Genomic DNA, 17,135 nt, shown 5'->3' on the forward strand with positions numbered 1-17,135 from the left:
AAAAAAAAAAAATATATATATATATATATATGAATAAATATAAAATCAAAAATTGCTTATTGAAGGCGGAGAGACATGTACCCTATCAACAAGATTCTTCCTGTTTTTGTATTTAAAAATATCTCTGAAATTCCTTTGCAACAAAGTCGTTGCTCTCTCTCTCTCTCTCTCTCTTCTTTTTCTTTTTTTTTTTACCCTCCTCCCTCCCCTCCCGTCTTATTTTCATTATTCGATGATAATAATTTTATCTCACATTACGCGACACTAGTGGTTTTCCGAAAATCATAAATTCGACAATTTCGAATCGTTGAAAACTTTATCTCTCCCTCTCACACACGATTCGTTTTAATTTTTTTTTTATTTTTTTTTTATCTTTTTTATTTCTTTTGTCTCTTCTTTTATTTACAAATTTATTTACAATTCCGTAATATTTGCCCCTCGGCTAAATATCCACCACGGACACTAATTGCAACGCCACAAGGCCGCCCACTTGACAATTACGTTCCCATGAAATAAATGGAAAATCCATAAACGTGCGATTAAGTAAGTCCAAGTGTTTTAAAATGAAAATAAGTGTTCCGAGGCATAACGAGCTTATAGAAATTTATTTATTTATTTATTTAATTTTTTTTTTTTTTTTTTTTTTTTTTTTTTTTTGAAAATAATTAAAAGTACGTGCTAATATTTGTTTTTTAAAGGAACAAAAAGAAACAGCCATTATTTATATGACAATTGGAATTGAAAATAAATTTTAATTAACAAATAAATATTTTTATAAATATTCCAATCTTATTTTGTACTAATAATCTTCCTTTTTACCATTATTATGTTTATTTTATTTTATTTTTTTCAGAGGTATTTTTACAAGCAAAGCGGATAGTTAAAAAAAAAAAAAAAAAAAAAAAAAAAAATCCTCCTCTCCCATCGTTATCTGTATATTTAACTTAGGAAACGTCGATACGTTTTTTTTCTTCCTCTGACCTAAGCCAAGCTCCAAACAATCTGATTAATCCAGAGAATTCGATGAATGATCAAGTTTCAATCTTGAGTTATTCAATCAAGGCAATAGGAGAAGTGAAAGTTTTTGGGTAAAGCGTTGGTTGTAGCTTGAGGAAAGTCAGGTACGCTGCATCATCGATGGCGACAGTACGGCATACGGCAAAGTAAGGGACGAGGCGCGTCATTTAGCAGGTTAAACGCGTAAAACTTTCGATGGCGATCGATGCAATTAAATAGTCCAAAGTAAACTCGCCGACTTCACTCCTTATTACGTAGAATATATAATAGAAATTATTTAATCACTGCCGCGCTGTACATAGTTAGTAGCATACGCCGCCAACGCCAATGTCGATTGGTTCGCGCGAAACCTGTTTATGCCCACGCATACACTCTAACAACACAAACATATAAATATTTTCTCCTAGAGTTGGGTTCGAAGAGCAAGAGATTTAACAAAAATTAAGATGCACGATGTGTGTCGAGATGAGGCAAAGAATTAGCTTACGAATAGCTAAAATAAACATACGATCGAATCGTGAAAATAACTTGCAATATTAGATTTTGACATACGACAGAATAATACGTGAAAAAATTATCATTGAATAATTTTTTAAGTATGCATATATATATATATTTTTATTATTCGTTGTAATCGGTAAGGAGCTGCTCCTCGTGTAAGTTAATGAAAAAACTTATTTTATAAAACGACTCTCTTGTTATTGCCAATTTTTAATTATTTAAGCCGCAAATGTAACTACTGGTGAAATTCATTGTACATTAAAAGAACATAATCTAATGTAATAAAGGATCATTTAAATATAATATGCGAGAGCCTGCTTGATCTTTAGTTATTTTTCTTCGTTTTAATTCCGTCAATGCGTAAAGTACGACGAAATTATATGAGAGTTTGGTGTTGGTAAGTTTGACAAAAACTTCGATACAATGGTTCGTTCAAACGGATAGTTTTTTTTTTTTTTTTTTTTTTTTTTTTTTTTTTTTTAATAATAATTATAATAACGATGACGACGACGACGACGACGACGATAATAATAATAATGATAATGGCAAAGTTGAATTCATAATCAATTAGGTAATTGAAAATGATACTTTTTAAAAAATTATTAATCTACTTTTAGAAAATTAACTTAGAATGCTTAATGTTAAACTATGTGGTGAGATTATTAATAAGATTAAGGAAGAATAATTTCACGATGCATTTTTGATAATAAGGAATTCATTAAAAACATAGTTTTGTACACTTATACGCAAAATATACATAATTTAATTTTATGTACATAATAATTTTAGCGCGCAGCACTTATATATATATATATATATATATATATATATATATATGGCGCGTAGTATGAAGAAAAATTAAATTCAATTACATCAATAAATTGAAATAATGCGTTCATGACGCATTATTCCTTTCTCGTTCGTTTTTTATTTTTTCGATTCCTCATTTCTTTCAACAGATCTAAATTCATTATTAGTTGTTTTAATTGTAGTCAGAATTGTTTTAGAAAAATCTTTAGTGGTACTAATTAGAATTTATTTTACAAATAACGTCAATTTAAAATTTGCAACTGCTACTACTAATACAAAATATAATTCTTTTTCGATATACAATATGTTTGTAGGGATTCGTATTATCGCGTGTGTATTTGAGCGCGCGCGCGCTTGTGTAAACACGTATGTGCTGTATATAAACACACGCAGGTAGAGACAACCGTATGTGTATACTTTGTGTGCGCGCGCGCGCGCGCGCGTGTGTGTGTGGATGTGTGTGTATTAAATCAAGGGATTGAAATTTTTTTTTTAAATATCGCTTCCAGAGCGACTATTTCCTTAATGCTATGATCCTTGCATTTACACATTTATATAAAAAGTGTATGCTTTACCTTGTTACTCTTATTTCTCATATATCTCATTATATCGATCACTTAATTAATGATTTAATAACTTCATTAATTAACATTGTTTATAATTCATTATTATTTATTGATTATAAGCATTCATAATTAATTTTACTAATTAATCATGAACGTCGATTGATAACAATTTATATTACTTTATTTTATTGAGCAATTAAAATGATAAAGCTAATAACTGAAAATTTAAATATTTGTGCTGCATAATATTAACGGTAGATATAATTATACTCAAATTAAAATATATATAAAGATAAATTCCATTAGTTATCTACGATAAAATATTTTACAACGAATTTATTCCTAAAAATTATTTCTACAAATGACATCGTTAATCGTATATTCTTCTTCGTCTTTTTTTTCTTCTTCTTCTTCTTTTTCTTATTATTATTATTATTATTATTATTATTATTATTATTATTATTATTATTGTTATTATTTTTTTTTTTTTGTATTTAAATCGGTTTGAAATTCATGTATTTTTCGAAAGTATAAAATAATCTTTTTTCTTGCATTTCAAAACTATTCCCTCCAGTTCTCTTAGGACGTACAAACAGTTACACTAGGCAGTCGACAAAAAATTCCATTATTGCATTCAAACGCGTACAACGATTATTCAGCATAAACGAATATTTTTTACAATCACAGTAAATAATTTTCATCGATCAATCAACAAATCACCGATCCAAGACACTTCCATTTACAAATTGCACAATTTTATTATTCATTTTATCGGTTATTTGAAACATATCATAGTACACACGCGTGCGTGCGCACGCACCCACGCACCCACGTAAAATTTATAATTTTTAACAATTTACGCTATTATGCCTCAAAATTGATTAAACTTATCGGACGAAGATTTAAAAATTCCCCATATACGATTAATCGTACTATATACTACTCCAACACCTCGTAAAGTTTAACGAAATAAAAAGATGAAAGCTTGTTCTATGTAAATGACTTCTCCCGAGCATTTGAGCTTCGCTTAAGCAACGAGGAAAAAGTTTTACCGTCAATTAGTTGTATCCCTGACACCAGACCGGAGCAAAACAATAATTATCCAACACAGCTTATAAGTATGGATACGCGAGTACTTGCTTGCGCGCGCGCGTGTGCGTGTAAAAAGACAAAAAAAAAAAAAAAAAAAACAATAAAAAAAAAACAAAAAAAAAAACAAAAAAAAAATGGTGTAAATACAAGGTTATAAATAAACGCTTCAGTCAGTCTAACGATTCTGGATGAACAACCATATCGCTGGCGTTCTGCTAGCATTGAGTCGCTTGTAAACCATTGGGCAGCCGGTGGCCTTGCTTTTGGTTCATTGGCAATTGCCTGGTTGCCATGCTGTTGCCACACTGACTGCTCCAGTCGGCGTTGGAAGGTAATGCTCTGTAGAACTTTGACGATGTTTTGTTGAATATGGGTAGTAGTTCGTTGGCTTCGTTCGACAATGCCTGAAAAAAAAGTTTGAGAAAACAAAAATCAAGGATTTTAGGATCAAAGAAAGCCAAGCCTAACATCCATCCTCTCCCGCTATACGTCAATTGGTGGTCGATGGAATTTAACCGATCATTTCTTAAATACAAGTTTTAGGATATTCGTGTATCGTGCAACTCGATGGCCATAAAATACAATTGTATGGTTGTTGATAAGCTTAGTGAAAAAAAAAACAAAACAAAACAAAACAAAACAAAATAAAATAAAAAATAAAAAAATCAAAAAAACAACAACAACAATTTCGATCGAACGCTAATTGTGACGGATGATCGTTTGACTCATTATGCCAGACTTCCGTAGGAGCGTTATATCGTAACGATGCAATCGGCCATGCTCTATGCAAATATGATAATTATTTGATAAAGTATGGTAAGAACCTTGAGGTAAATAATGGCGTCGGTCCCGTAGCCTTCACAGCTCAGCAGAATCAAATCCCCATGGAAATATCGGGCATAGAGTCGTGATATTGGAAGACCATAACCGTATCCGGCGAGCGGCACCGTGTGGGCGTCGGATTTACTGGGCTGAGGTGCAGTGCTGTACATGTACTTGAATAAATTGTCCGTCTGCGAGCGAGGAATACCGCCACCTTTGTCGGACATCTGCAAATTCGACGTTGAAAGGTACATTGAAATCCCATAAAATCGTGAAAGTAGCGAAGAACGTTACTTATTACAAATACCTATATATACGTATAGGATAATAGGTAAGGAAATTTTGAATAACTTATTTTAATAAAAAAATTTATTTTAAAAAATAAATTATATATATATATATATATATATATATATATACACGCACGCACGCACGCACACGCGTACACATTAATTGATATATCAAGACTTTATTAACGCGAGACTCGGCAAAAGCGCGCATAAACAACGCCTACCTTGACGCATATGTCCTCTTTCCCGCGAACGACAGTGACCTTCAAACCTGGATATTTGTCGGCATCGGAACCGCAGTGTTCCATTACTGCTCTCATGCTATTTTTGAAAAGTTCAAAGAGCATATGGTATAAGTGGCTTGGCACATATACTATCTTCGTCTCGTTTCCCTGTTCCATCTCTACAGCAAGAGAAATATATAATGTAACATTAATTCATATGCCAATCCCGAGCATTAACTGAAAAATAATTAGCTTACGCTGTTTAAACAAAGTTACCGAGTGGTGCAATTACGTGATAACAAAAATAATAAATAAAAAGAAAAAAAAAAATTCAAAAAAAATTCAAAATAAACGAATATATTTTTATCGTTATAATAAGGTCAAATTTTGGCTTCGCTACGTATTAAATAACTAATTTGTTGTTGTTGTTGTTGTTGTTGTTTTTTTGAATACTTGCCATTATGCTGATTAAATACAAGTTCGGGGCTTGCCATATAGTACTGATCGCACAAGAATCGTGCATTTTCGTAGGCATCCTTGACGACGCTGATGACGTCACAGTAGGGATCTATGCATCCGATATGTCGGTTGTGGCAATCTAGAACTCCGCCAAACAGCAAAGCTAAAATACAAATGATATTATTCTAGCTTTTAATAATCATCGAGTCCCTTCTACTTTACACACACGCACGCGCGCACGCACGCACGCGCACACACACACACACACACACACACACACAGAGCCTATTTCATATTTATAATATATATTGTTATTTTTATTATAGTCGTCGTTATTCTTCTTGGTTTTATCATCACCGTCAGCGTCATCGTTATTAAAATAATAATAACAATCGAAATACTACTTTATAGCAAAAAGAAAAAAAAAGGAACAAAAAAATAATAATAATAATAATAATAATAAAATACATTTGGTAAATTTAAAGTTGAAAATTAATGTAGCATATAGAAAGGGCATGAAAAAAATTTTCATTATAATCTTCAGAATGAACAAGTACATCGCGAGTATGAAAATTACGTTATTCATTTCTCTACATTGTTAATCAATAATTGTCGATAAATTTATTTTCAATTGTAAAATAATTTGCAAAGAATGCGCTCTCATTACGTTCTTATGGCGTTCCTTTCGAACATAAAACTGGATATTCTCCAAGCTTTCTCTCGTGTGTTTCTCTATGCTGTTTCTCAAACTTTCATAAATGCCTATAAATGTTTAAAGAAATGCCATTGCAAACGCTCGAGCCAGAAGCAGCGGATTTTAAAATTAAACAATCGTTGACTGATATTCCGAATAATGGAAGAAATCTGAAAAATTTCTATATACTTACAAAGTATAAATATTTACAGAAATAAAATTATTTATTGGATTATGTCTCGGTATTAATTTCATCAAAATCATTGTATTAATCTATTTAGAGGATCTATAGATTTATATGCCGATCGCACATTACAATATGCTTGTCTTATAATGTAAATGTATCGATTGAAGACTTTGATATTCCTATTAATACTATAAAGATAAATTTTATAAGAAAATAATTACATTTGAAGCGAAAGTTTTATCTTTTAATCGTACCGTCTTGCGCATACAATCAATTCGTAAAATTTGAAAAAAATTTCTTTTCTTCCTTCGTTCTTCAATTATACAATTATAATTATGTACAATGCAATACAAGTAGTAAAAGACTCGTTTATCATAGAAATAATCATTAATTAGCTGAGCATGTTAGGTATTATCTCGTATTATCTCAAATTCATAGTTGTATTAAATGAAAATTCACTGTTCATATGTGATATAAAAAAAAAAGAAGAATGTATTTTAATATTGGAGCCCGATAATTTCGTTCATAATTTTTGTTAAAAATTTAACGTGTTTTAGAATACATAGAAATAAAGAAAATAAGCAAATAATATGCCGTTCGAGACAAAAACAAAGAAGAACAGACGCGCACGGATATGCGCAACACGCATATGAAGACGACGGCCAGAGATAAACGTACGTGCGCGCGTGTTTGTGTGTGGAGGGAGGGATTGGGGAGGGAGAGGGGGGGGGAGTGTGTGCGAGTGGAGAGATATAGTAGATAAACGAATAGACATTGGAGGTAGAAAATAAGAGTAGAAAAGTTTCACGAATTGAAGAAGGGGCTCACCTCCCCTTCGCCGAGCCTGGGAGATAAGTCCTGGTACAGCACGACAACCCTGTCGATTTTTAAAAGCCGAGACATGGATTCGGAATATTCGAAGGAAAAATATAATATAACAAAGTCTTTTCCAGTCTGTTTCAGAAATTTGTCATCTTTACGATTGTTCAGCTTTCCTTTAGTTAACTCGAAATTGATAAAAAATTTTACACGGATGGTTAATAGGATTAAGAACGAAAATGTTCGGAAACTTAAAAATTTGTAGGTTGCAGATATGGGGAGAACTTTATATCGAACAATTGACATTTATAATATAAGAATAAAGTCACAACTATGTACATTAAGAATATTAAGAATTTGTATCTCGATATAGCGAATTGGGAAAATCGATTTGACAATGTCGAGTGTAGTTTATCGTATTAGGACTACGCAAGTATATAGGATCTAAGGAAATAAGCAGTCGTAACGAACATTCTTCTTTCTTTCTTTCTCTCTCTCTCTCTCTCTCTCTCTCTCTCTCACACACACACACACACACACACACACATTACATCGGCGCTTTAAGACGCTGTTAAATTGCAATTTACTTACTATGCTGATTAATGAGCATTCTTATTGAAATACGAGACATGTAAAATCGGTCGAGAAAATATTGGATGCTGTTTTCCGTCTGTACATCGACATCGTGAGATTCCTTTAACTCCAAAACCCCCTGAGCCATCGTTTGCACGACGTCCGTGTGTCTATTTCTGATCTTCACTAAAGCTTGACAAAATCTGCAATCAAATAAAATTATGATATTATCGTTGATGGGTGCATTTTTCCACATCGCAGCATCCCCATTTCACTAGAATAGTTCAATTTCATTAGCATGCGAGCCTAGTGTATTTTATCGCGTTAACACTACGGCTAAAATGTCCCTTGACACTAGTGAAAAATAAAAATATTAATCGACGATCAATGATATCCAACGTAAAGATACGAAAAATCGCTTCAAAATTTTCGCAAGGTGAATTGTTTTTTAAGTTCTTAGTATCTTGCAATTAATACAATTAGCAACGTGTGTCAAAACGAAAAAAAAAGAAAAAAAAAAAAGAAAAAAAAAAGAAAATCATATAGATCTTTGTGATTTAGGTAAAATGAGAAATACTTACCTATCCAAAGTATTTTCATTCACGTCGGCCTTTTCGAAAAGAATAATTTCTTCGAATGACGTTGCATAGAGATCATTGACAATTTCCACGCTCCGCATTCGTAGGAGATTTTCCGGTAACAAATGTATCTCCTTCATAATGTTGGCCAGGCGCACTGGAAGTTCCTTCCGTAAGAAGATGAAAGATTTTCTCTCGCACGCACTAAGTCCTGAAAGAATTGCAAATCGTCTTAGTAATAGAGCAAATAATTACGAAAAAATATTTTCCAAAAAACTAGTGTATTCCAAGGCGGTGGATATTAGTGATAATAAGGGCGGAGCAATCGTCATTGCAAAATATCGCTTATAAAATTAGAAATAATATTACGATCCCAAGTCGTTACATAATTATGTATTAAGTAACAACGTCGTATACAGTTTTATCCTGCTCCACCAAAATAAACGAAATTAAATATTAAATATCTCCGATATAAATGATTGACGTCGAGGTCTGATACGAGCATGATCGTATCTCATAATTTTTAATATAATCTCTTGATTTTATTGAGAGAAATAATATCAAGGTATTAAACGCAGATTTTCTTAATAGTTTACAAATTAAGCTAATTACGTCATTTATTTCGCCGGCGGTGGGTTGTTCGCAATTGTTCGCATACTTTAGTATAATTGAAAGTGTCTTTAATTGTGATTTTTCTTTTTTGCTAATACTTTCTAGGTCCAAAAAAAAAAAAAAATTATTAAATTTCGTATTCGTAGCCAAGACGTTTTTAGAATTTAAATCAAAATTTTTGCACGTTATTTTGTACGGAAATTGTAATGCAATTTAATATTTGCTAGAAATAATTGAGAATAATGAATAAATAATGAATAAATGAGTGGTGATTCAGGAGGCATCGATTTTCCTTTTAAAAATACACTGCTGTTAATGTATATTTGCAAGTTTGCAATAATTTAAAGAAAATTAATAAATAAATAAGCGAATATGAGCATTAATAGTAAATTGAGAGAGTCGTATAAGAAAACTGAATATTTAGCCTGAATAATGTCATTTTAATTACTTTACAACATACATTAAGAATATAGAATATTAAGCATTAACTTATTTATATGGTAAACAAGATTTCACAGCACTACTTTCTTACATAACTTTCTAACACACATGCAATAACGAATGATTAACATTTAGTTACATATATATATATATATATGTTTACGACAGAGATAGCGAAGATAATTAATTAATCTGCTCAAAGTCGCGATGTACTGAATTTTTTGGATATATTATTTGTAATTGTGAAATATGGATTCGCGAACAAGGAGGCTTATAGGCTTGGCTCTATCATTATTGTTATTTTATTATTAAACAGAGGCCATTATAAGCTTATGCACACTCACGTACGTCCACAAGGCAGATAGATAATTTATTATGAAAGTTTTAAAGAACTATAGCTTGAAATTTCTCTTTGAATTAGGTTATTCGTATATGTTTTCAGGATTAACGTTGAGTATCGCACGGTAAAGGAAAAACTATAAACTTTTTGTCATTATTTAAATGACCGACCAGTTACATGCCGATGTAATAATAAATTTTCTTATTGCCTTTAAGAGTAATGAGTAATGATTAAAGTCTAACAATTTTCATCTATAATATAGCAATTTGTTGCCTTATTGTTAATGTCGAATAAATAAGTGTTTTATTGCGAAAATAATGATGGCAATGCAGATAGTATGCGGATAAAACAAAGAGGAAGAACAATTGCGCGTACGTAGATTCTCAAAATTAATTACTTATATCTACAGACAAATGTTGCACAAAAGAGAATATAACGAGCGTTAATCTTAAAATAAGTGCTCTCGACTTCAAGTATCTCTATATACAAATTCACTTACGCCGTATATTGTTAATGAATTGCAAATTATTTATCGCTCGTAAAAAAGTAACAAAAAAAAAAAAAAAAAAAAAAAAAAAAAAGTTATTAGTGTGTTAAATTGAATTTGAAGTATTACAAAGTTCTTAAGATAAAGTTTAGTCTCAAAACTGTACATATTAATGTGAAAAATACAAAGATATAATGAAGCTGATAATTATTGATAATTGATATTTTGAACGTACATTAACACACTAAAATAGTCGAATATTATATGTTATTGTTATTAAGTACTTTTTTAGGCATCCCCTATCGTCTTAGAAGATATTTTCATATTATTTCTTTAAAAGATTCAGTATCGAAAAGGAATGAGTTGAAAAATAGAAGAAATCTCGTTTCTACTATTTTTTGTTTACGTTATATATATAAACGTAGGTAATTAACTGTATTAATCGCACACACGTGACTGCTTGTATTAATATGCATGTGTGTGCCCGGATAGATCATAGATCATAGAGCACGGAGCATTCGTAGCACGCATATTGTGCTCATCGTCACAACTTAATTTTTAAATCTTAAACGTTGTTATTCGTGATAATATTTATTACAATAATATTGACTCGAACGCTGTTACAAGCGTTGAGTAATCTAATGCACGAGAAACATAATAACTGCATTGGAAGGGATGAAATCAATAATAATGTGTAGAGAGGTCGGACAGCCGCTTTTATGCCTCGATGTAATATACGACATTTAAAGAATTCTTAAAACGTGCTTATAATAGGATTCTTTATTCAAATAAAAAGTAATTAACCGAAGTATTACGAATGTTTAGAATGCCGATAGAATAAGATAAAGAAAGAGGAATAAAGCACACCGTATTAAATGATAATTGAAGACATCTAAATTTAAAATACAACTTCATTTTAAGCAATATTATAAGTTAATTATATTGACAAACGTATTATAATAATGTTGATACTTTACGTTATTGCGTTGAATTAATGTAGAAAAGTTATAAAAACATTAAAATTGTTGTACGAATTATTGAAAGCACCAGGAAAATGTCAATTATAGATGAGGATATTAAGCATATTATATATATATATATATATATATATATTACCCGCCCGTAAAATTCTTTATAAATATAAAATTGTATTTCAATTAGCGATTGATGTACTGTACATTAACAATTACATTAAATAATAAGCTCGAATTGAGTTGGAAATTGTCGGCAAGAGTGAATTATTTATACGAGGAAGTGCATTGTTAAGTGGACAATATTAAGCTTAACGGATTTTTAAATAACGTGATGCTATTAATAATTATAGGGGATTAATAAATGATGGAGGATTATTAAATTGACATTTTGCATTAATATATAATTTGAAGTTTTTTTTTATTTTTTAATACATATATCGATTAGGCGATTTTCCTATTATTATCAAACAACCGAGAATTCCTCTTCTAATTACTATTATTATTGTTATTATTATTATTGTTGTTGTTGTTGTTGTTGTTGTTGTTATTGTTGATGTTGTTGTTGTTATCATTATTATTATTATTATTATTATTATTATTGTTGTTATTATTGATTAGAATGATATTAACTAAAAGAGATAAAGATAAAGATGAAAAGAAAAAAAAAAAAAAAAGCAGGAGAAAGCAATTTAGAAAAAGTAGCTGAAACGACGATCGTGAATTGGCACATTCCGCTACGCCATGTTCGTTCGTGTTAAAGAGACTCGAACGGTTTTGTAGTTCATCTCGATTGATCATTGTGCGCAGCGAGGCGAACAACGAGTAAAATAGAAAAATTCGGCACTCGTTTATGATTTAGCTACTGCTTATCGGTGCAAAAGGAGCGTGGAGGCGACGGCGACATCACCTCGGGGATGTTTTGATGGTTAGCCTCGTCCGTCGGGAGAGGTCGGACCTAACACTTTAACACGCAACACCGCCTCACAACGCAACAACCCGATAGCGGACGTTCGTATCTCGAACCGGAAAATTGCGTCACGAGCTATTAATCCACCTCTGCTTTACGAGCCACGAGCGTTCGATCGTGTCGTGGCGGAGGACACGATAAGGTGTGAATAAGTCCAGTTTGAGGAGAATCCGTGACGCGAGAAAGCCATGAACGATGTTCCTGGTCAGTGGCACGGGTCCTTCCGCGCTTCCCGCGCTAATTAATGACAATTCGATTTGGCGAGAGGCTTGTGTGGGATTAGGGACTGGATTTACAAAAACGGGGCGACGGCATATTCATTGTGCAGTGCAACAAGTAGTCAATAAATTATTCTCCACTTTTTCCGCCGCACAGCCAACGAAGCCCCCAATGATTAATTCCCTCGCATCACAAGAATGTTTTAACATTATTATCAATTTTCTTTAACTAATGACGACGATCATAACAGGATGCAGACGGTGCATAATTTATCTATATTAGTACGTGTCGCATTGTTGTACGCGCTCTCAAATGCAAATAGAAAGTTCAATTTCGTATATTTATTTTATAAGAGGTTTATCGAGTCGAGGAAATGCTGGCGGAGCGTTTATCATTAAGTCGACAACTCTCGGCGCTACGAATTATTCGAAATATCAATTTCACTTGGCTTTAAGAAAAGGCTGGCGGCCGTCATTCGTGAGATAAAATAAGAATTTCAAGAGGAGAGAGCGAGAGACGAACACTTTTTTCGTAATTTTGAAAAGCAGTGTTCTATTTTGTTTCCTTTTTTTTTTTTTTTTTTTTTTTTTTTTTTTTTTTAATTATCTTATCATAAAACATTCTAAGCTTACGTAATCATTATCTTGCGTATAATAAAGTTGGAACAAATGATATGATATTATATTGTAATTAAAATAATTCTTGGAAATTTTTAACGCAAAGCCCAAAGACAGTTTGTAAATAAGATCTATCGAGCATATATCGATGATTGGACAAATTATACTTTTTGAGATATTGTCAATTTCATTAAAAATTTAATTATAAAATGTATGCGCGTTTTTAAACTAATTACTTTCCAGCTTATCATAAACCGTAATGATAAAGTCGTTATAAATTATTTTAAAACAAAGCACGAGCTATAGTTAACATGGAAATCATACGAATATCTTGTGAAAATTGGTGAAAATTGTTTTTATTGTACTATCCACGGCTCTAGACACAACAAATTATTACGAAATACAATAATGAAAGGACAGACTCGTTTACTTTAAATAAAGTCTCGTTGAATAACGTCGAAAAGAAATAGAAAATTAAAATTTTATCTTAATTATCATACTAGACGACATTTTAATAAATCATCAATGTCTTAAAAATATCTCTATTTAACGAATATAAATGCTACAAACTATTAAACATTTGAAAATTATATGGTTATACTCTCTTTTTCGTTTATAATTTCAGTTCAATGAGCAATTATAAACAAGCGATATTACTTACAATAATAATTTTTGTCAAATTTAATAGAGATGAGAGAGAGAGAGAGAGAGAGAGAGAAAGTAGAAGTATCAGTAATATTATATCGAAAGTTATCCGTCCTATTGAGTTTTAATTTTATGGTAAAAAAAAAAAAAAAAAAAAAAAAAAAAAAAATATTTATTTAAAAAATATTTAAAATTGCTAATATGATATTTGTTGAATTAAACTGACTGGAATGTATATGATTCAAGAAAAAAATCTTGTAATGCAATAACGACTTGACATTACGAATAATTAATCACGCACGTAAATAAATGGCGTTTAATTGGTGATGAATTTTGAATTCAATAATACATTCAACATAAAGGCATTAATTTTTAAATTCATCAATGCTGATAATATTAAATCGAAAAACATCGTTTAATATTTATAATATGACGCTCAAGCTCCTTACCAATAATACAATCTGACAATTGGCAAATAAATACATTCTCGAATTATAGAAAATTATTACACTTATTTAAGGAAAACGAGAGAGGACTGAAAAAAACTGGAAAGAAAAAAAATTGGAATAATTCTAAAAAAATCTTATCTTATAAAGTAATGTGAATTATGTATTTACATTTTTTATTTGGACTAAGAATAATACCAATTAGCTAACTACATTAGTTTTCTTAATATTTCTGGACATATTAGTTCCGTCTCGGCATAACAAATAAAGTTTATAAAAACATTAGCTTTTGCATTATATGAAATATAAACCCACTCGCACACAAGTACACAATAATATAGGTAAACGCGGTGTGTGTATTTTCTTTTGAAAATGGTAAGCCAAACATATTTAAATGTTTAAAAGTTAGTAATCGAGTTGGAGTCATTATTTAAACTCGTGATTTATTAAGTCTGAAAGCGACTCGTACACAATTCAGTCACATTGTGCAAAGACTTTATTCAATTATTGATAGCACAGTGTAAAAAAAAAAAAAAAAAAAAAAAAAAAAAAAAAAAAAAAAAAAAAACAAGTACATTTTGAAAGGTTGCTGACGTGTCAATTGTCACGTACATCGCATACAATGACGCTAGAATGTAATTAGCCGCATTGTTGAAGCTTATAAATTAATATACGATCGATGGGCTTTCGTAACTGACGAGCCTCTCTTCGCTTTCTTGAAATTCAATGATTTCATCTGTGCAAATAGGATTTATTTATCATAACGCAATTGGAGATAAAGTATAATTTTTTCATCTATTCAAGACTTATGTTTCTATTGCATAGAACGATTATAATGCATAAACTGTAACTCGCGCGCGCGCGCGCACACGCATTCTGTTGGGGCTCTATTTCACGTAGCCGAACGACAATTAAAAAATTTTCAATTACATCTAAACGTTAGATTATTAAATTTTTTCATTAAAATTTATCCAATCAATTCCCCGAATGTTCAATTGATTTTTTCCCCTTTTGTCGAGGAAGTTTCTTTAACTTAAAGTTATTTTTATAAGTGACATGTCGGATGAAAGATTCGACGCTAATAGTTAAGATTATAATAACACTCGTACTTTGGCATTTCGTAAAGATTTTTTCAACATTAAAACAAAGTCCTTATTTAGGATTTTACTACTACAATTCAAAGTATACGCGATGTATACAATATGCGCGTCATAATCGAAGATTTTTGTAAATTAAATTTACCAATTTCATTCGTACGCATGTAATGGGAATTGTAATGAATGGGATTGGCATACGTTTATTATTAAAATATTCATGTTTACATAAATTATAATACATCATTGGTAATTTAGTTTGACGTTTAACGATTTAGTTTAGCAGGCAATGAGGCACGCCATTTTTTCTCTGCTATTTAATTATCTTGGATCTTTTTCGTAGTTGCGTAAAAATATGATTTTATCGCTTAACTATACGGTTTTTATAAAAATAACGTCCGGCCGATTAATATTCAAACGGTATTTATCGAAGCGTGCCTACGAGCGTTTCAAAATTTATCTTATTTACGTTTTCGCATTAGTAAACAAATATAATAGTCTCACGGATTAAAGAGCGGGCATTATAATATTAAAGCCAATAATAATAATAATCATGCCATTGTGGCATTATGATGAAACGAGTCGTCGTAATTCATTCACGAGTTTGTAAACGATATTTACTTGAAATTAATCCTTAGTATGCGGAATTATGAGAGGATTTTGACATGTCCTACCTACCCCCGCGATTGCCTCGATTGACTAACGCGCGCAAAAAAAAATTATCACCGATTCATATTGCGATAAACACTTTCATTTCCCGCGTCACAATGTCACGAAGCTTTATGCGACATTTATTTTCAAAGGCTCTATTTACATGGCATACAGCATGGCAATGTCCTAGTTTCTTAGGCCACTCAAGATAAAAGTAGCAAAATTTCGGCGGGACTTGCAAGCTTTGAACTTTACCGCGTCCATTGATTTTATTGAAAATTACAGGCGACGAGATGAAAGCCAGGAGAGCCATACGAAGAAATTCCATCGAGAGGATGCGTAGCTATGGCCGACGGCACCGCGTTGGCAAGATCGGCATCGGAGAGCCGAGGAGAGCGGAGATGAGAGACACTTGGGAGACGAGATTATTTATCCGACCAATCCGGCCAGGTAAGAAAAAGCCAAGGGGATGCGAGCGTTCGAGAAATAGTCCTTTAGGCCGGTAACTTTCCACGGCGCGATCGTTCGCTCTCAATCGGGCGAACGACCGAGCGAAGGACTCTCGCGCTCTCCCTTCCAGCCTAACGGCTTCTTTATCTTCAAACGTGCGATAATCGTCGTGAGCGATAATCCAGCTGGACAAAGGAAGCTCGGGGCGCATCGTCGGGCGCGCATTAATTAGCACGACTCTCGATCGTAAACAAGTTTCGCGAGTATTTGTTACGGGAGCGGCAAAAACATCCGGCTGTAGAAGGACGATGAGGATGTAGGCAGGGGGTACAGGGGGAGGAGAGCACCGCGACGAGACGACAAACGCGTCTCACAGTCGCATTCACATTAGTTTGCCACGGGACGTTATACGGTCTTGATGTCAATGACCGAGCGGCACACTTAATTCCAAAATGGTCGAACGAACGAGCACGAGGTGGAGAGATGGTGGGGCGACGACTGTGGCAGCGGAGCGGAGCGGGGTGGGGGGTGGGGGCTGGGGGGGGGGAGGCGGAGGACCC

At 32.3% G+C, this 17,135-nt stretch overlaps 1 protein-coding gene across 1 annotated transcript in view; it reads right to left on the reverse strand.

The window, feature by feature from the left end:
- Positions 1 to 4,110: 4,110 nt before the first annotated feature.
- Positions 4,111 to 17,135, reverse strand: part of Pdk (pyruvate dehydrogenase kinase) — a 21,152-nt gene continuing 8,127 nt past the window's right edge. The window contains exons 2-7 of the mRNA XM_011498123.1: positions 8,636 to 8,843; positions 8,073 to 8,257; positions 5,780 to 5,944; positions 5,323 to 5,501; positions 4,811 to 5,035; positions 4,111 to 4,390 (exon numbers count right to left, since the gene is read on the reverse strand). Of these exons, the coding sequence (XP_011496425.1) occupies positions 4,202 to 4,390; positions 4,811 to 5,035; positions 5,323 to 5,501; positions 5,780 to 5,944; positions 8,073 to 8,257; positions 8,636 to 8,843 (1,151 nt within the window). The 3' untranslated portion in view covers positions 4,111 to 4,201. The remainder of the gene's footprint in view (positions 4,391 to 4,810; positions 5,036 to 5,322; positions 5,502 to 5,779; positions 5,945 to 8,072; positions 8,258 to 8,635; positions 8,844 to 17,135) is intronic.

The sequence above is a fragment of the Ceratosolen solmsi genome, unplaced genomic scaffold (assembly GCF_000503995.2).
Source record: "Ceratosolen solmsi marchali unplaced genomic scaffold, CerSol_1.0 scaffold14, whole genome shotgun sequence".
NCBI classification, from domain to species: Eukaryota; Metazoa; Arthropoda; class Insecta; order Hymenoptera; family Agaonidae; genus Ceratosolen; species Ceratosolen solmsi.